This window comes from Bactrocera dorsalis, chromosome 4 (assembly GCF_023373825.1).
Source record: "Bactrocera dorsalis isolate Fly_Bdor chromosome 4, ASM2337382v1, whole genome shotgun sequence".
NCBI lineage: Eukaryota > Metazoa > Arthropoda > Insecta > Diptera > Tephritidae > Bactrocera > Bactrocera dorsalis.
This window is the reverse complement of record NC_064306.1, coordinates 2,921,107-2,942,533: the sequence shown is the minus strand read 5'-3', so window position 1 is coordinate 2,942,533 and position 21,427 is coordinate 2,921,107. Positions and strand designations below refer to the sequence as shown.

At 32.3% G+C, this 21,427-nt stretch overlaps 1 protein-coding gene and 1 long non-coding RNA gene across 6 annotated transcripts in view; one reads left to right on the top strand and one right to left on the bottom strand.

Annotated features, from left to right (window-relative positions):
- Window positions 1-21,427, bottom strand: part of LOC105226184 (uncharacterized) — a 64,391-nt gene that overhangs the window by 23,069 nt on the left and 19,895 nt on the right. For 3 of the 5 annotated variants that reach the window (XM_049455068.1, XM_049455069.1, XM_049455071.1), the window contains exon 1: window positions 7,342-9,782. In XM_049455068.1, coding sequence (XP_049311025.1) covers window positions 7,342-9,004 — 1,663 coding nt within the window. In that variant the 5' untranslated portion in view covers window positions 9,005-9,782. Of the gene's footprint in view, window positions 1-6,698; window positions 6,738-7,341; window positions 9,784-21,427 lie in introns of those variants that run through there. The other 2 variants (XM_049455067.1, XM_049455070.1) reach the window with 2 other exon arrangements.
- LOC125778275 (uncharacterized) lies at window positions 15,050-20,659 on the top strand. The gene is made up of 2 exons (XR_007422597.1): window positions 15,050-15,272; window positions 20,260-20,659. It is a non-coding gene; the product is annotated as an uncharacterized LOC125778275 (long non-coding RNA).

Below are 21,427 nucleotides of genomic sequence, written 5' to 3'. Positions count from 1 at the left end.
CATATATGCATATGTGGGTTCAAAAATAGACAGCACGCATATGAAATCAATTTGCAGCTAAATATAGCAAGAATGCAGATATTGAATGGAATTTATGTGTACTTTAAGAGGCGCTATTGAGGAATCTGATAATTTGTAGGTTAACTAAAACGTGATAATAAGTTAAGGACGATAAGGGGTTGGAGAAGTATAAATATTTTTAGACATATTTTGTATTTAGATTAAAATTTGTTATTAAATACATATTTTCAGAAGAGCTGGAAACGCGTTATCGATATGGCAGCAGAGACATAGCTGCTGATCATAAGTATTACACTCATGCCATCTCTTTGTGAGCATCAGCGCATTACTTAACTATGGATAATATAGAGATTTGCATTCGAGTAAATAAAAAAGAGAGCTAATCGAAATCGCTGCCAATTTAAACATGTTTATATGTTTTGCAAGCCATTTTAAATGCAACGAAAACATCAACTGATGTTCTGTCACGCGATCCTGTTGATCGTGGCAACAGTTACTACAAAAATAAAACGTGAGCGTCATAATGGCAAAAAGTAATGTACAAAAACAACGGTTATACATGTATGTATATAAAAGACAATAGAAAATCGATGGAGGTCTGCCAATTGAAGCACGAAGGGCGCAAAAAGAAATAGCGAACGCTAGAAAAGTACTAAGAAGCCACATGTTGTTACTAAAATAAATTAAGTAGAAAATTTGCAATGGCTAAAAATATGCATACAGGTGCAAACGCTCAGAAAAAGGAAAACAAATACACACACTTACATACATACATATGTATGTGCTGTTCACATACGTTTTGTAAGGAGCAAATTTGTAGAAAAGACATGCTGTCAGACACGTGTGTTTATACAATTTTACGATTGGAAGAAAAACGGGAAAACAAAGTGAGAATTGCAAAAAAAAAATATAAAAAAAATAAAAAATAAAAAAAAAATAAATAAATAAAAAAAAAAAATTAAAAATAGAAAAATAAAATAAAAGAAAAACAAAAATAAATAAAATGAAAAGCAAGAAAAACGTAGCAATAAATTGACGTCAAAAGTGGGTTAGATTTTTTTTTAGTCCACAGACACAGAAGGAAAAGCGCAAAAAATTATGAATAAGCAATAATTATCTAGAGAGAGGTCAGGCAAATTTTGCTAGAACTATGTAATAGCCACGGGAGCCAACTTTATTGCATATTCTGTGAAATTTTCACACAAAGCCAGCAAATTAATTAGTTTGTACAGCGTGAAGAGGGAAATATACTAAAGAGTTAAATTGTACGCTTCCAGCACAAGCGAAATAAGCGGTGACCTCAGGCGGCAAGCCTGCAACGCCAGCGCACAATGATGAGGCAAACAGTGGAAAAGGTAAATGTTTACAAAACACGCTAAGGGAAATGAGGTGAGTGTGTACATAGTTTTGGCAGAAGGTGCACCGAAGGCGGCCAACGGTGTTTGGTAATAATTTAAAAGGAAGCCAAAGAATTGTGGTTGCATAAATATGTATAAATATTATGTGAGGCAGCAGAAATTCCAGCGTGTTACAGTAAGTGGTGAAAATGGACGAGAAGTGTTGTAAAAGTGACGAGTAACTAGTACGTCGAAGAAAAGCTGACTAAAGAAGCTAAATTGGTTGCGTATCTTAGAATTTACTTATAATGTGGAAATGCGGTTGTGGCGTCACCGCGAAAAGTGGCATGCGGAAATTTTGTACATACAAAAGTTATGTATTTTTTAAATTTTTTCATTACTGGATACTTAATGCTATAATGTATACTTTGAGCCTTTTTGTACTGCGTATAAAATTTTTGGGAAAAAAAGTTAAAATTAAATGCGTTATTCACGTCAATGGCCGAAGGTCCGTTTTCGCATGCTATAGGTTTTATGGAAATTTCAATTCAAACTTAATACGAAAAATATTATTTATGATGAATTCCAAAAAAAAAATCAGATAAATAAACCGCAATTTTAAAATTTATAAAAATTAAAAAAAAAACGAAAACTTATAAAAAAATCGAAGAATTATAAAAAAAAACGAAAATTAAAAATAATAGATAATAATTGAAAAAAGAATATAAAAAAATTAAAAATATATGAAAAACTTAAAAAATAGATAACTATTAAAAAAAAAAAATAAAAAATATGTATACAAAAATTAAATAAATATGAAAAACCAAAGAAATTTAAAATTAAATGAAAAAAAAATAATAATTACAAATTTAAAGAAAAAATTTCAATACAGTATTATATAAAAAATTACAAATAATAATAATTTTCTATCGAATCAAAAATAAAAAAAAAATACGAAACTTTAAAAATTAACAAAAAATAAAAATTTATACCAAAGTTTAACAAAAAAAAAAAAAAACATAAACCCGCACACTTTTTCATAACAAAATCTCACAATAACATAAGTGTCAGCCGAAAATATTTGCAGATATTTCTTAAAATATTTATTTTTATACATCTTGAGTGTTTTTGGCACGTTTCAGTTGAATGTATGTTAGCATAAAAATTAGACAAAAAGTAAAAAAAAAAATAAGCTACGTGTGCTATGACACGCCGTCTCTATACACAGTATAGCCTACATTTAGGAGCTTAAAAAGAAATAATTAGATAGAAAAGCTTTCCCGACAGCATTTTTCGAAAAAATAAAATAACATTTTTTTGCATTGGCATTAACGAAATTTCGAACCCGAATACTATCCGTACACGCATAGCATAAATTTGTAGCTTGTCGCTTGCAATTGAAATTTTCTAGCCGCACTGAGTAGGTGTTGCATGGTGGTTGTAGTCTACAAACGCCAGCAATGTGTTATAGATAAATTTTGACAAATTTGTTAAAACACGAAATTTTAAAAAATACGCTTAGGAAAGTCTAAACGTGCGTAAATTCGGAAAGTAATACTGCTGCTTTTTAATTATTTGTTATTTTTGAAATGTTGCCAAAATAGGTGAAGCATAAAAAATGCCGCCAATCGTATGATGCTCATATAAATTAGTATTTAAAAATAACGAAAAACATAAATAAAAAACAAAAAATAAGGCAAAGAAGGAATCAGTGTAGATAATAAACAAATACAGTATTGGAAAAAAACATATGTATGTATAAATAAATAAAAAGTAAAATATAAAAAATAGCTTCAAAAAAGTGAAATGAGAGGCAGCTGCGGACACACCCATTTCTTCAAAACAAATATATAAAATTATGTATATACTACACATATAATATATACATATAGTATATGTGTTTTTAAGTGTACGACGCAACTTATTTACATATGTATTCGTATATACACATGTATATTTAAAATAGGCAAATCACTGTAGCTTTTTGACTTAGCCGAATGGACAGGTCTTTTTCTACGTCTTTCCCTTTCCCCACTTTAATTGTTTATTTTAAATATCACTTGAGCAGAAATGTCTTTGCTAAAATGTCTAGTAAACAAGTTATTATTTTTAATGTCTCTAACTGCGCTGCCACGCTGCTGCTGAGCTAACAAAGCAGCAGCTGGAAAGCTTGATGGTAGAAATAAATATTCACAATTTGATTAACACAAATTTATTGATATAATCTTAACGAAAATATTCGAATTATCAAAACAAATTTAGCTAAGTGTGAAGTGTCATTAATGATGAAGACAAATATTTACATTTTTATTACATTTATAGCAAAAAATACATATTAAAGAACCAAACTAATAAAAACTTTACAAAAAAATTTAAAAAATTAAAGAAAAACATTAAAACAAAATTTAAAAAAAATTAAAATAAAAAAAAATAAAGAAAAAAATTAAAATGAAATTTAAAAAAAAATTAAAATTAAAAAAATTAAAATTCAAAAAAAAATAAAATATACTAAAAAAATTAAAATTCAAAAAAAAATAAAATAAACTAAAAAAATAAGAAACAATTAAAAAAATAAAAAAAAAAAATAAAAATTAACTAAACTAACTAACATAAAAATATACTTAAAATTTTTTAACACATGGAAGCTTGTCTACACGCGCAATAAAATTGAACGAAAAAAATCAGAAAAAAGCAAAAAATTTTTTAATTCTCAAAATTATACTTAATATTTTTAAAATATAGGAGAGCTTGTGTGAATTATATAAAAATTAATACCCTGTTCACACACGCAATAAAAATGTGCGAAAAAAATAAAAAAAAAACAGTTAAAAATATAAAATAAAATGTTGTGTTGAAATTTTCAAAATTGTACCTAAAATTTTGTTTAATAATACCCTGTTCACACGTTCAAAAAAAATTTTATACTAACAAAAATATTCGCAAATTGATAAAATTCATACTTTTCCAAACCAAAAGTGAAAAAAGTTCATTATTCTTACGTTTTTTTATGCCGAGTTTTATATACATACATATGTATGCATATCTTGAATATTTCCTGTCGTCGTACGCTCACTGCATATAACAGCTGACTTTTTAGGCGCGATAACCTAAATGACCGCTTTCATTGTGCAAATTATACAGATAGTAGATTTTTCCGCGCTCAAGCAATACAGTCAAAAATTTATTTATTAAAAAACTTGTGCAAAAAATACAATTAAAAACTGTATAGAAAATGTATAGCAAAAAAAAAAAAACAAAGCTACAAAGCTTTGTATTAAACTAAGAGGAAAAAGACAAAATAAAACTATAAAATTTATATAATTTTACAAAAACAAGGAGAATGTAAGAAAGAGGCTGCGCAAAGAGAAATAAGCAACAGTCATGCTGATAGCAGCTGCTGATCGGCAAGTGACAAAAGGACTGACGAGCAGTCTAAGCTGACGGAAGAATACTTTTAGTCTTTTAGTGAGTGTATGTAAAAAGGGAAAGGGGCACAGCTTTATAGCTATGGCAGCCAATGCACGCAGCAAAGCGAAATGATAAATAACGCATTTGTTCTTGTGCTGCTGCGCGTTCATTGAATTATTTTTGTAAATGACGTGTTGAAGACGTTTCTTTTTGCTCGGCTTAATCGCTTTGCGGTTATTTGTAATCAATGCAGAGGAAATATAATATAAAGAAAATAATAAAAGAAGTCTTATCGCGCATTGCAACTTTGTATGTGTAAATCTCACATAATAGTACAGGGTGAGCAAAAATCGTATATTCTATACATCGCTTTATTTAGTCTTATAAAATGTATGTACGTATAAATTATATGCTTTTAAAATTTAATAAAAACAAATTAGTTAAATATTTTTTACAAAAACAAAAGTAAAAAAATTAATAAATAAATAAAAAAATATTTATGGAAAAATATCTATAATTTTTATAAAAAAAAATTTAAAAATCACAAAAAAAAATATAATAAAAAAAATATAATAAAAAAAATTAAAAATCACAAAAAATATAATAAAAAAAAATTAAAAATATTAAAAAATATATATATATATTTTTGCTTTTTATAAATATTTATACAAATATTTTTAGAAAAAAATAGAAATAATATTAAAAAAAATATATATGTATGTACATACATACAAAAATTCCGAAAATATGTAATCAAAAAATTCGAAAACAATAAAAAATATAATAAATAAGCAAACAAATGTAATGATAAGAAATTAATAAGGTTACATATACGCACGCGAAATGCGTCTTTGTTCTGCGTATTGTTTACTATTTGTTCTACATTTGCTCCTACAGCAATATCAACATCGTATACATATGTACATACTTACATATATGTATTTATGTATTTATACATATAGACATGTAATTATATGCGTATAAACTAAGTATGTAATATTGGCCACAAGGCAGCAATCAAAGTTCAGAACGATATGCGTTGCGTATTAACTCGGTCATCGCTGAGTTAAATACGAATTATGTAAATAAATGCGAAATAAATATGTATATAAAACAGGAAAAATAGGTTTGAATTGCCAAGTGTCAAAAAGTACTAAAAATTTTAATTTTATGACGTAGCGACGAAAAGTTTTAAAACAGCAAATTGTATATTTAACGCTTTACACGAGTAAATTATGGCAAGCTGTAGCACATTTAAGGAAATTCAGTTTCAATTTACAAAAATATCCGGAAAAGTGCTGTTAAAAATAAAATTACCGCAAAAACAGAAAAATTCGTGTTTTTTTTTTAATTTTTTTTTGAGTACTTGGTAAGATATTTTCGCAAGTGTTACATACATAATATAGTATGTACATACGTAGGAGGCAATGAATGGGGGCAAATCTGGCATGCCTGTTTCCATTTTTGAGGAAAAAATTAAATACATATACTTCATACATATAATGGAACCATATCGTTGACAGCGGAAAATACTTTTGGCAAACAATAACGGAAATTATGACATTACAAATTGTAACTGCATAAATTATTAACTCAGAAATTTAAAATTAAAATTAAGAAAAATAATTAAATTATAAATTTTATGAAAAAAATTAAATTACAAATTTAAAGAAAAATATTTCATAAAAATAAAAATTTCCAAATTACAAATTCTATCGAATTTACATATGTATGTATGTAAGTCTATAAAACCTTTCAAAAATGTAAGAAGGTTTCTACAATACTACAAAGAAAATTCACGAATTTCTGCACGCCTAAAAATAGGCAACGAGTTGCATTCACTGGAAATGTTTTCCAATCTATATATTACAAAGCTTCAAAACATTTTCTAATATCGAACAATTATTGACTTTATAAAAACTTGTGCCTTACCAGTATTGGCTATAGCTTGCGTTCTCATATCAGACTTACCTAAAAAGAGAGAGGAAAATTGTGTAAGTTAATAAATGGCAATTGAAAATTAAATAAAAAATGCTCACAGCACTTTGAAATATACTTTTTTGCTGTACGAATATCAAAACAAAATTTATATACTTAAAAAATCGAATTTCGAAAGTTATTTTCTAAAATTGCTTTTGTATGGTAAAAGCTTAGGGTTATATTATAATCCTTTATGGTATTCTAAAGCATAAGGCTGCTTTGCAATTCTGAACATCAAGACAAACAACTACTGAATATATTTTAAATTTAAAAAAATGTTTTTTAAACATAAAAAAAAAATATTTTAATTTTTTTTATTTTTTATTTTTATTTTTTTTTATTTTTAATTTTTTTTCTTTAATTTTTAATTTTTAAATTTTAATTTTTTTTTTTTAATTTTTAAATTAAATTTTTTTTAAATTTTTTAATTAAAAATATTTTTCAAACTTCCAAAAAATTATTCTTTAGACTTAAATATTTATTTAAACTTTTTCAACTTTCAAATAAATATTTATTAAACTTTTTTGTTTACTATTTTCACCATATCAGATTTTAGTTAGAAAAAAATGTTAAACTCTAAAAAATCCCCATTTACCTAAGACAGTTTTGAACTTGCGAAATACTTTGTTCCAGGTCACGCAGGATGCGGTCGACAGCGACTTGTTGCTCGCTGTAATGCGCGTATCCGCCTCATTAGCGGTCTTCTGCTCATTCCCAGCCGCAGCGTCGCATTTGTGCTTATAACTACTACTTTGCCTTTGCTCCTTGGAGCTATCATCACAGTTTGTTGCAGCGTCCATGACGTTGCTTGGTTTTTTGGACTCCATTGTCGCGCCGCTGTTAGCGGTTTGCTTGTCAGTCGTGAATGCAGCAGTGGCGTTCGGCGCCAATGTTGTGCGCTTCTTACGCTCCTCTTCGCGTTTGCTTTGCTTCCTTTGCGCCTTCTGTTGCTTCTGTTCCTTCTCCTTCTGTTTGCGTGCGAATTTCTCGCGCAATTTCGGACTGCCGAACTCGTCCAGATAGTACATGGTGTCCTGTAGGCCATCCTTCTTGTTAATCAATTTCGAATCAATGTACGGATCGTCGGAGATTTTCAGCAGCGGAAAATAATAATTGCCATCAGTGGCCAATACTTGTGATTCGGGATTTTTGGACTTAGTGGCTGCTTGCGGTTTACTACTACTACTACTATGGTCTCTAGTGCTACTACTACGATTATTGTTTAGATTATTATGATTACTACTGCTAGTGGTTGGCTTATTTGTTTCATTGGCTTTGTGGTGGGACGTTGAGTAAGTAACACTGCCTACCGGCGCTGAGGCGCACTGCGGCGCATGTAGCGACGATTTGATGTGCAATTGATTCGCTGCCGGTGGTTCTTTGACGCCGAGCGCTTTCGTTGGCACGATCTTGCCAAAGGAGCCATTCAGTGTACCGATGGTTGTGGGCATAGAGGCGCTGCCTGTTTCACCCACAACACCCGAGTTATTACCCGAATCGCTATCGCTTTCAACGTCTTCATCCTCATCCACGTCCAAATCATCATCTACGCCCACATCAACTTCATCATCGTCTTCGTCTACATCGACGTCGTCATTATCCACGTCGTCTTCCTCCTCGTCGTAATCGTCTGGTATGTCTACCTCTTCGATACGGTCCTCTAAACCTTGAGTGCAGGTGCTGGCACTATTGCGATACTTAATGCGTCGGCCACTGCCGACACTCATGCAAATGCCCGACGAGTTCTCCGACTCGCCGCCATCCTCAGAATATTTGGACAGTGACAGGCCAGATGAATTGCCGCCCAGCGACTCACTGCTGGACGAAGAACACTGCATGGACTTGAGTTGTTGCCGCGAACCGGCGGTCGAATCTGCGTCGCCATCAGCGGCCAATGTGCCGCCACTACCGCCATCGACAACGGCATCGATGCCACTATCCTGCGACAGCAACTGTTTATTGGTGGGCTGCTTCAGCTTCTGGAGCTGCCATTTGACATTCGTGCCATGCAGACATAGCGAATTGCAGCGTGTATCCAATGAACAGTTGGCGGCAAGGCTTTTTCTAGTCAACGCCACAGAGTTGCTGCTGGAAGAGTTAGCACCACCAACAACGACGCCACTGTCGGCCGAACCGGTGGATAGCTGGCTGGTGAAGCGCTCAAGCAAGGGTATGGTAATCGGCTTGCTGCTGCTGCTGCTGTTGGCGGAGCTGCTGTGGCTGATAAGGGGGGCGCTGGCCGGTGCTGTTGTTGCCATCAGGGTTGAAATGTTGGTCTTAGGGTAATTTCTTTGTTAGTCTTTGCGGTCTTTAACGTTATCTATATGCACTGCACTATAACTTTGACACTACAACGCGCTGACTGGCGACTTAATTATGTGTTGCCTTTGCTGTTCGCACTTTTTACAATTTACAGTTGTTTTTTATGTGTCTTTCTTTCGAAATGCCACTAATTGGCTTAACAATCTCAGTGGATAAAAAAAACACACTTTAGAAGGCACTGTAGTTAAATGTTCTTTGTTTTTGCACTGAAAGTTATTTACGCTGACACTGAGGACGCATGCACTGGGTCCTTGAGTATTTGTTTTTGCACAATGAGCACAAATTTATACGAAACACTTGTTTAGTGGCGCTTTTCTTTTAAGGAAACTTTCTGTTTCTAAACAGTCACATTGCACTTGTTTACTGAAATTAACGGTAAAAACACATTATTTGTGTGTTGGGAAATTTCACAAACATTTAGCATTAACTTTCTATGAATTTAGTGTTTCCGAAATCGATATGTTTCCAAAATTATACTGCTATGTTTCGTTTCGAATTTGAAATTTAAAAAAAATGTTTATTTTTCTTTATTTTGTCGAATTTTTTCCACGTATAGCAGATCAAACCCGCTGACGTGTTGTTGTATTTCTATATTTTTCGCTTTTACTTATTGTTGTTGCAATGAGCGCGTGTGTTATATTATCATCGGCTATTGGACTCGTTAATAGCCTCTTCTTACTGTGACTGTCAAACGCCGACTGACTTACTAACTACAACATGTTGCCGCTCATATTGCCACGAATATGCTGAATTTAAAAATTACAACAAAAAAATGCCTCGGCGTACACATACGAATACGACTTTACACGCGCACGAACACACGAAAGTGAGTGCGAATGCGAACATGAAACACATACCAGCGCACACAATGGACGACAGCAGCTAACATTTTCAGCGCGCTCACATACCCTTTCACATACACATACATACATGCATATAACCACTCGTGTGCAAAGTCCGTTTGTGTGTCCATGGCGTATGTGTAACATGTATGTATGTATATTATCTATTTTCCAAATGTCCACCCGCTGCCAGCCAGCCACCCACCCACTGCTTAAGCGGCGGCGGAAAATAGAAAAGCGAAAGTTGGATATCCACTCAACGCGCAAACACGCACACAGGCACACACACACATACGCAGCGCTGAATGTGCGAAACGTAGATCGGCTAAGCACGAACACCGCATCAGCCGAAAAAGAAACGCGAAGGCGCCAAGCAATGGCTATCGTAACCGACTATGGGCAAGTAGAGCGCATAATGGAGCGGATGTGTGTGTGTGTGTGCGCGAGTGTGTGGAAAAGCCGAAGTACATAATTGCTCCGACAGGTAATACTACACACGGAGGCACCCAGCGAAGCCAACACGGCGGTGTGGTGGAAAAAAAAAATCTCACATACACATACATACGCACGTATGTATATTTATATTTGTTGCTTAGTATATTACGTTGAATAGAATTAGCGGAAATTAATGGCAAACAAGAAGTAAACGGGGGAAAAAATAATTGAAACTCATTAGCACCAACGCATGGTATGTGTGGTAGAGCAGCAAGCTAGTGCTGGGGCTTACTCAATGTACATATGTGTGCGTGTGTGTTATAAAATCTATTTGCAATTCTTGCAATGACGCCGAGTACTTAGCAGCGAAGACAAAAATAAAAAAAGCAGCGCTGATAAGTCGCCGTGAGCTGTGGCTCAACCGCAAAACGCTGATAAGCCGGGAAGGGCTTTTACATTTATTTATAAGTATGTAAATATGTTGGCCGTACACACATGCATACATACATATGTACATACAAAGGTACATGTGAGTTTCACGAGTCCAAGTCATGTTATCAAGGGCTTACATGGAGCATTTACAAATTAGTACTTAAAACGCAAATTATTGGTAATTAGAGCGATAATGAAGCGCAAAACAAAACAAAAAATAACAAAAATCAAAACATAAAAATAAAAAATATGAAATAAATATTTAAATATTTTAAATATATGTATTACTAATTAAAACGCTGAGTCACATGTTGGTAAAGATTAAGCTCGAAGTATATACATATGTGTGTATGATTACAACACTTCAACCACAGGAATTTAAACTGATTATCTATGGAAAATACTCAAGAATTTTAGCCTCGTATGCCAAGTGGGCGTAAATTTCCCAAGAACACACTTGTTAGCCTAATATGATACACATGTATACATGTACATATGTATGTATACAGAAATTTAAATTAACATTTTTTGTTTACTTAAATTTCGTAATAATTGAACAGTCATGCAAGTGCCCACTTCAAATTTAAAAACAAATAAACTTGTTTAAAGATATGTCATCAGTGGTGAGTGATCAAACTCAAGGCTGATATCGATACCTAATCTGTACACTTCATACGGTATACACTTAAATACCAGTAGCGCAAGAACTTGTGAAATTGCTTTAATACAGGCTACTTTAAATGACATTTGCAAATATTGTAGAAATCGTCAAAAAACTGCCGAAAACTGGTATAAATAATTTCAAGTGACTGATTGGCACACAGCGAAAATATGTTTAAGGATTATAAGTAGATTGATCAAGCATGTCAGTAAACAAAGTACGGCGAGAAAAAATTGCCAAACAAAAGTATAAAAAAGGATAAAAAAAAGCGCTTGACAACGCAGCAAGTTAATGTAACATTTTTGGTGAAAAATAAACGACAACTCGTGCACATAGTTGGAGAAGTTCGCGAATGCATTAATGAAATGTGAAATTAGATACCCGACAACACAAGATTTTATAAAAAAAAATATTGTGTAAATGCTTAAAGAAAGTGGTTTGTGGACATACTTTTTGAATGGAATTGAGTGTGACTTTTTGTATAGTCCACTCTGGCTAAACTTCGGCTGCAAGAACACTTCAATATACAAACTAGCAAATACAGCTTGTCCTGTGTGTGCACTTGAGCAGAGATTAAAAATCCTTTCTTCACTAACACTCGACTTATGACCTCATTCTAAGTGGCCAGCTTTTTTCGGACACACCTGCGCCTGTTGGCTTGCAAACTAACAGGTGTGGGTGTACTTTCTACAAGTACTACGGTTGTTGGTATATGGCTTGTTGACCAACACAGCCCGTGGCGCTTATTGACGCATGTCAGTATAAATATTTTCCTAGTAGTCTGGGTGCTACCCACACCCGCAAATGTAGCAAGAAAAGCAAGGAAATTGATTTTTTCCTTCTTCAATTACTGAATTACTGCCACGTGCATTTGAGTTGATCTATTCAAAGTGTATATTTGTTTAAGGGTGAAGAGAGCAGTGCAAGAAAATGGTCGTATTAAAAATTTAAAATTCGTTTGAATTTGCAGCTGCAGTTAAGAAGAATTGAGAGAAAAACAGTTAAGTTGAAAAATGTGGCAAAGCACAATTTAAAGGCTAAAACAGCAATTAACTGCTAAGTGAAAGCATTAGTTGTGTAAAGACTTGACATAATTAGAGTGAATCAATAAAATGACAGTGCGTACTCAAGTTAAGGCCTTCAATATGAAGTTGCAGTGTGTACCGCAGTTTATATTATTACAAATAATGACAATTCGAGTCAATCAAATTAAATATTAATCATGTAAGCAAATTAATCAGTTAAATTTGTCAATTCATTAATAATTAATATATCATTAATTAATTACTTCGAAAATTCATGCAATGTAACGGGCAAAGGATAACACAAATTAAAAGTATGTAACAGAAACAAATCTAATGCGTCAAACCTAGAACCAAACTACATCTGAAGTTTCTTAAAATATACAGTCAAATGCGTGTTTTGGTCCTTTACATTTAATTGCACGCTACTTTGCGTGTTGCATGCGCTAACGTGGAAAATAAGGACTTAAATGCGTATGAACGGATTGATATGAATAATGCAGTGTACAATTACGTCTATATAACAAAGAACTCATAATGAATGCGCTGAAGAAATAATAGTTTTGGCGACTATAGCGTGGTTTTAGTACATAAGAGGAGAAAATTTTTTCGGCAAGTGCAAGAAAAATAACAAAAATATAGTTAAAACTTTGGAAAGCTTTCGATATTTAACGATTTACTTTTAAAACTTGTGAAAGCACTGAAATATTCAATGAAAGCTTTAGAACATTTGAATAATATAATAAATATTTACTTTTAAAGCTTGTAAAAGCTCACGATATTTAAAGAAAGCTACAGAATGTTTGAATAATAGTGTAAATATTTACTTTTGTAAAGCTGTGAAAGCTCAAAAGGGTTGCTAAAGCTCTCGGATCTTTAGTGAAAGCCTTAGAATATTGAAATAATGCCATAAAAGTTACAAAAGTTCGTCGATAATATGAAAAAGAGTTGTAAAAAGCAGACATGCAAAAATCAAGCCGAAACACGGGGTAAATAACTGATCAGCGCTTTTAATTCCGAGCATATTATTACTGCGTAGAAAATACATTACTAAGCAGCTCAAAATTGCTACTACAAAGGAGTTCATATTTTTTAACAAATCTACGCTCGAGTGCAGCTGTAAGAAGATTCCACTGCACCTATAAAACGTATGTTAAGTGCTTCTTCACAGTTTCTGCTTTTTAATTCAAGTGTGTGGCGTGTTAATGTGTTTAAACTTCTATGATTGATTTGATGGACAAAATAGCATCTAATAATAGAACACGCTAATTACCGAAAGTGAATTAATCAATGGGATCAGCTATTTTTAAGTTGGCTCTTATCAGCAATTAATTAACACACGCGCTAAAAATCGTGAAATTACGTAAAATATTTTTGTATAAAAAAATTAATGCAAAAATTATATAGAAAATAAAAAAATATTAAGTCCAACAAGCTCAACACGTATTTAGCGCCTTTTGACCTTAAATTCTTGCGTATAAAATATTGAAATCGAAAAATTCGGCGAAATATTTCTTTCATCGACGCACAATGCGCATTAAAGGAATTATTTGTGATTGTATTTATTGAATACTAGAAAATATTTGACTACCACATTAAAAAATAAAAGCAAAAATAACAAAATCAAAATAAAAAAAGTAAATAAAAACAAAAATTAAAAATAAAAAAAAAAATTAAAAATAAAAAAAATTAAAAAAAAAAATTTAAAATTAAAAAAAAATTTATATAATTAAAAAAGAAAAAAATAATAATGAAACAGAAAAAATATATAATTTAAATAAATAAAAAAAATAGTATGAGTATGCGCGCCAGAATTTCAAGTCTAAGTGCGTGCAATGCTTCTTTACAATGGTTCAACCACTTTCAACTGGGTCTAGGACATCTGCATAGCTTACGCTAACTATTGGCATTCCACTATAGTATAGTGAGTATGTAGTGAAAATAGAAATAGAAACGAGAAAATAAAATGCAAACATGAGAAATTTAACTTTCTACGCTGCACTTGACGAAGGTGAAGCTGCGTGTAGCAAATATTGTGTAAGAAAACTTGCGACCGAATGCGTAGAAATGGCAACCTTCCGACTAATTGAATTTATGTTTTTGGCAACACTCAAAACTAACCACACTAACCGAAAGCACAATGACACTGACGCAAGTGGCTGACGGCGGAAGCGGGCAACGGGTGACGGGCTACAGACGCCATAACAGAATCGCAGCAAGCCTTTACGCAATTTTATATTTATATTTACTATTTGTTTTGCTGCTTTTTGTACTTATAACCAATTGAAAGTGAACGCGAATGAATGCAAATATACTTTTGCAAATATTTGCTGAGCTGCGACACGTTAAAATTGAAAGCAAATAAGTTTTGCATGTTTTTCTTTATGCTTTGCTGTTGTTTTTATTATTTATATTACACTCGAATGGCACAACTAATCAATTTGTGTACGTAAATAAATCAATAGAATGATTAATTACATTTGTGTGTTCTTCCTATTCGCCCTCTTCAGCTGATAGGCAACGCAAAGAGCAACGTTCCAATTGGCACGACAAAACTTTAACGTGTTCATCATACGCCACGTTGACCGAACAGCAGCTAAAGCATGGAAATATACAGTGCGCGAAGTTTCGTGTCAAAAGTCAATACAGCGTTGAAACGAAACGAACACAGAGAGTTAAAGGCGTTTGGGCTATTTAAAACCGTAGAGTGAAAAGTTTATGGCAGAAAAATAACAAAAAAAATTAAGCGCACGACATGTGGTGGAAAAGTATCCTTCGAACCAGCTGTGGGGAGTTCAAAAAACGATTTATAGTATGTTGATAAATAGTTTAGAAACACCAACTATTAAAAATTAATACTCCAATAAAAGTGGACGACGAATTTATGCAAGGCGCGCAGGAAAAACTATTACATTAAGCAATTTAATAAAAGGCTGGAAAATGCATTGACCTTAACTGATTTTTCTCTGCCTGCGTAATTCAAATATCGTATTGCCTCTAACCTTTTATTTATTCTACGCAATTAAACTAATTTATGTAATTGACAGCACGTCCATCCGTGCTCAAGCTGCGCCTTTCAAATTCGGTTGCCTTCTAAATGAATGCTTAGGCATTTGCATTTAGTATTCATTACTTTGTTTCCATATTCATAGCATTTGTACTGTCGCCTGCCGTTATTGTTCTTGCGTGCTTATTATTTTTAACACAAAAGAAATCGATAAACTTGCTTGACGCATTCGACGTGAAGCAGAAAATGCTATTAAGTGTAGCAGTGAAGAAAAAACGGTAGACAGCAGCGTTGACAGTGAAAAGTAACTGCTGACAAGGCGCACAGTGTAAGCGAAAAATGTGAAGCAAAAAAAATTAAAAGCTTAAAGTTTAGGCTCGAAAAAAGCTCTCGATAAAGCTTTGATAGCAAACTTATTTTTTTATTTAATCATTTTTAAAGTAAAATTATAATACTGAGGTTAGAAAATATTTAGATAAAAGCTTTCTAGAACTTCAGAAAAAGCTTCAAAAAAATTGCTTTCAACATAAATCATCAGAAATTTTTTCCGTAACACTGAGCATGTGTGTGCGAAATCAAAAAATTCGAAAACTGAATTTTTAAGCTTCAGAAAAGCTCTCATTGTATCGAAAAACTTGAAGGCAAATTTAAATTTTATTTAATAGTTTTTAACAAAGTATAATACTAATAAAACATATTTTTGCAAAAGCTTCGTGAAAGCCTCATAACTTTATAAAAGCTTTTTAAGCATAGAGCTTTCAGAAAAATTAGCGGAAATTTGTGTGTGAAAAAAATCGGTTATTGCTTATTTTACAAGCTCCAAAAATATTTTGAATATATTGAAAAAGCTTTGAGGGTAAATTTGTTTTCATATTTAATCATTTTTAACGCAAGATAACTTTACCGTTAAAAAGATATTCGTAAAAGCTTCAGAAGTGCAGAAAAAGCTTTTAAAACGTAAAGATTTCTGCAAATATTAGCTGAGATGTTGTTCATAACTCTGTATTTGAGTGCGTAAAAGTAGTCGTTTTTCAAGCTCTAAAAAATTTACATTTATCACAAAGTTTGATGACAAATTTTATTTAATATTTAACATGACAGATAAAAAATACTGGCGCAAAAGCTTCTTAAAAGCTTTAGAATTTCACAAAAAGCTTTTACAACGTAGAGCTTTCGGCAAAATATAGTCCTAAAATGTTATCGATTGCACATAAAAATCTATCGATCATTCAAAAAGTATTTTAATGCCATACAAAAATTTATTTTAAAAAATATTATTATCTAAAAAGTGGAAAGGTATTGGAAAGCTTTCGATCACAAAAAAGCTTTTAATCCGATTTTTAGCAGCCTACTTGTATTACAGACATAAAAAAATTAAATAAAGCCTTAAAGTGAAATAAACCTTTGAGAAGGCATGGGAATAATTTTAGGTATTTCTTTGTTCGTATATTCAGCAAGCGCAACCACTGTATGATGACGGACATATGTCAAAGAAAATGTATTCTGCAAGCATACAGCAAATAAAGACGCCCATTAAAACGGAAAAGTAAATTTGTAAACATATATTTACAACAAATACTCAAAGAAAGAAACAAAGGATTCAATTTACATTATGAAAAGGATCAACAAAGGTGACAGGTTGAAAGTTGACACTGCTGGCGGCGCTAATGGAAAAGTCGCGAAGATTGTGCACACACACACATGTGAAAAAGACAAGTTGCTTCCGCTTACGTGGGAGATAATAATAATAATAATGTAAATATACAAAGATTATAATTGCGCTGGCAAGCACAACAAAGAAGTTGGCAAGATTGAACGATATCAAGCGATATGTGCAGAAAAAATAACGTGGTAGGTGGAAAAGTCAGCGGCTTCTTGACGGCTGATACTGAGATTAGCACATTGTTGTTTTGGTTTGAGTTGGGCGACAGACTGCAGGCGAAAAAGAAAACACACTTGGGAACTAATAGATGAGTAAATGTGCAAAGCATGCTAAAAACACTCGCCATTTTGTGGTTGGCGAGCAGATAAATACTGCCGCGTTGATTGTGAAATGAAGGGCGTGTATTTAGCAGAAACAAATATGCAAATAACCAGTTCACGACTATTAACTAACTGGATGAGATCATGCGACCAAAGCAGAGCACACACAAAGCTGATTGCATTAACTTTAATATGCAAAAATAGTAATGCAAAATTTGCAACAAATATTGCGGCGGTAGATAAAATGAGGTCTCATGAATTACTAAATAAAAGCAAAATGTGGTGTGAAGCTTTTAACGTGTTTACTGGGAAAGAACAAAGAAAGCGGTTGTGTAGAAAAATTATCAACAAGAAAAGACTATAACTTTGGTGTCACCGAAGCTACAACACTCTTCACAAATAAAAATATCCAAACAAGAGCTTGCCTTTAAGCGGTCAGTTTGTATGGCAACTATATGCTATAGTGGTCGGATTAGAAGAATTTCTTTGAAAAGTTCATCATTCTCTTAGACAGTAACCCATGCCGAAATTCGTAAAGGTAACTTCTCAAATAAAAAACTTTTCCATACAAAAACTTGAGTTTAAGCGGTCAGTTTGTATGGCAGCTTCTTCGGAGATTATAAAGTTAGCTCGGAAAATAATATACGCCAAATTTCGTACCTTTTTTTGTATTGTAAAATGAAAAATGTTTTTCTCTGTTAGGTTAGTTGAGACTTGAACTTTTAAGTTTAATAGTTTAATATTAATTTAATGGCAACTCCACACTTCTAAACGCTTGAGAATTGAGTCAAGGGCGTTCAAATGCAATCACTCAAGCGGGCAGCGTCTAAAGCTGATAAGCGAATTGTAAGTAATTAACTTGCCAACAGCTGTCCACATACCACTACACTAATTACAACACGCGAGCGGCAAGTAGTTCGCAGTAAATGTTAGTGCCACTACTGGGGTTTCTAACAGCCGCCCACCACTCGAGTAATCAGGCATTCACGCGTAAAACAGACGACATGCTTGTGTCTGTTTTTCTAATGTGTTGGCAAATAATGCACTTGAAACTTGCTATTATCATTTTTATTACGATTTTACAACTCGTCACACAATAATGCAGCACATACATATGTATAATACACTGACGGCACACGCTTACATACATACATACGTGCGCGTGGCTTTTGTCGGTAGCAGTCGTTTATGATACGGAATGTTAAACAACTTAATATAATTTGTTTACAAAATACAAGCAGACTTACATATATTGAATTGTTCTTGGAAAATATTCGTCACCTACGCTTTGGCCTATGTAATTTTACATTTTCTTCCAGTATTTTCCAGCTTTGCGTTATTCTTCACGAAGTGCCCGCGAGCTTGTACTACATTTTCTTTGATCTTTACTTTAACTTTGCTTAATGTTAACAAGCAGCTAAGTGCTCATATCGTCATCAATACGCTTGAGTTACTTTAATTACGTTGCCATTAATGTGGCGCACACATGCATACATACATATGTATAATGTATAATAAAATTTAATATATTCGCAATGTAATAGCAAATACAAAAATCTAGCAGATGCCGAGCGGAATAATTCTCTACGCAATTGACTTTTTTTCAAAAGTAACACGTACATATTTACGTACAACGCGTAACAGGAAGTCACATTTTCGATTTTAGGCCTTACTTTTTGCGTTTCAATATCCGTTTTGCTCGGATTACACACCCGAATACTATTTATTTGAATTTAGGCACAAAATATGTAAATTTAAGCGTTGCCTACAGCAAAACCAACATTCTTCGGCAAAACATTAGAATGGAAGTAAACAAAAATAGAGGAATATATTTACATGCTGCTGACTGCACTAATGTTATGAGCGTTACGTAGGCCATAGAAAATGCAATATTTTTTTTTCAAAACAACAACACTTCCAATACATTATTGAGTTAGTTTTATGAAACTGTAAAAAGTTGCAGTAACACACTGGAATGACACTTGGCAATAATATCGAAAATCGATAATTAATACATTAACATTATGCAGCGCCCAGGCTTAGTATTAACAGACTTTTATAAACTGAAAATGAAAACTAATGCAGAAGAAAAGTGGCATTTCATATTTTTTTCTTCTATGGAAATTAAAAAAAAAAAATTAAAAAAAATAAAAAAAAAAAATAAAAAATAAAAAAAAAAAATAAAAAAAAATTAAAAAAATAAATTTCAAAAAAATTAAAAAAATAAATTTCAAAAAAATTAAAAAAATAAATTTCAAAAAAATTAAAAAAAAAAAATAAATAAATAGAAATAACTAAACAACGTAGTGTAACTGACATACATACATAATACCAAAAATTTGACGTAGCAGAAATTCCAATGAAGTTTACAGCGCCAATAACCCGAACATATAATTTATATAATACGCGCATGCGTCAAATGTTTAACATATGCATTAATTACAATTAAAAAACTAAATTAAATGTAAAGCACTCACTTAGTCATCAACTAAATGCATACAATAAATTTTTGTGGCTTTAGTAGCGGCCTTAAAAAGCCAGTTTAAATCGTAATGCGGGGATTTTCGTACGAAAGCACGAAAAAACTGGAACTTGAAGAATGAGGAGAGTTAAAAGAATGCGTTAAATATTGTGTTTCAATAAGTAAACGTTAAGGTGATGCAATATTTGTAGCTATTTTACAAATAAAGTCGAAGAAGGGTTATTTGGCCGAAATTGTAACAATGGAATTTATGTGAAAGGTCAATGCAAACTAAATTTCTTATACATTATCTCTCTTTTATTATTTATATTTTGCTTTAAAAACTAGTTTCTGAAAACAACAACATGGTGACTCATTACAACTTAAAGCCAAAGACGCAGTGAAGCGCAAAATCGCTCAAATATCAAGCAAACAAATCGGCCGCTGTTCAGTTGGCATTGAAGAAAGAGCCAATAAATAAAAATGGTACGAATTGTAAGCCAAAAAACATTTAAAAAGTAAACAGAAAAAGCGAAAAAAACATACTTAAAAAAAATAAACTACGCAGTAAAAATTGACAGTGGACTTAGAAGTAGTCGAAAAGTTATTTGTGCAACTTACTAAAAATTAAGTAAAGCATTAAACATAATACAAAAAATAAAAACGTAACTATTGCCAATATTCGTTATTGGCAAATTGGTAGTTGTGGTATGAGATGTAAAAAAATAAAGTGATAATTTTGTTCTGATATTTTTTGCGTATAAATTTCCAATGGCAATATGGTGGGTAAATCGAACAGTTATCGATTGTACATAATACAACGGATAAATATTGAGTGATAGCACCTAAGAATTGACAGTTTTCGCTTCTTTAATGCTATCGTAGCTCAAATATTTAACGAGAATAGGTTCTAAGATTGTTCAAATTAATTTTTAATTAAGAAAACGAACGGCATAAACGCCATCAACATTTTAGAAATCAAAGAAGAAGAAAACCCCAAATCTATGTACACTTTGGCTGACGTAAGTTTGAGTTTGAATGTTGTTAGCTTGCTTTGCAGCGCATTCTTGGAATCCTCATTTATGTAGTAAAACAAACTTTTGTGGCGTATTTCAACACAAGCGCACATTAATTAGACGTTATGACTAATTGATAAAGTTTGGAAATTTGCGGAAATATTAAAGTCGTACTAAAGCGTGCAAAAGCGCTTGTTTAATGCTATGATATTGTGTATGAATGAAGCGGTGAATGTAAGGAACTCAACGTCAATTTACCTCAGCAGGCAAATATATTTGACTTACTGACTGCCAAGGCATGTCGTCAACACATTCATCCAAACAAATGAATTGGGCAAATCATAATCAATAAAGAAACCAGCAAATATAATTAGAAGGAGTAAAAAACCCAAAACAAAATATATATGTATGTATAAGTATAATCAGCGTAGTTTTATGCTCTGTAAACAATTGCACATGCGTCGAAGTTTAAGCGTATGTGTATAGATGTACGTACGCCT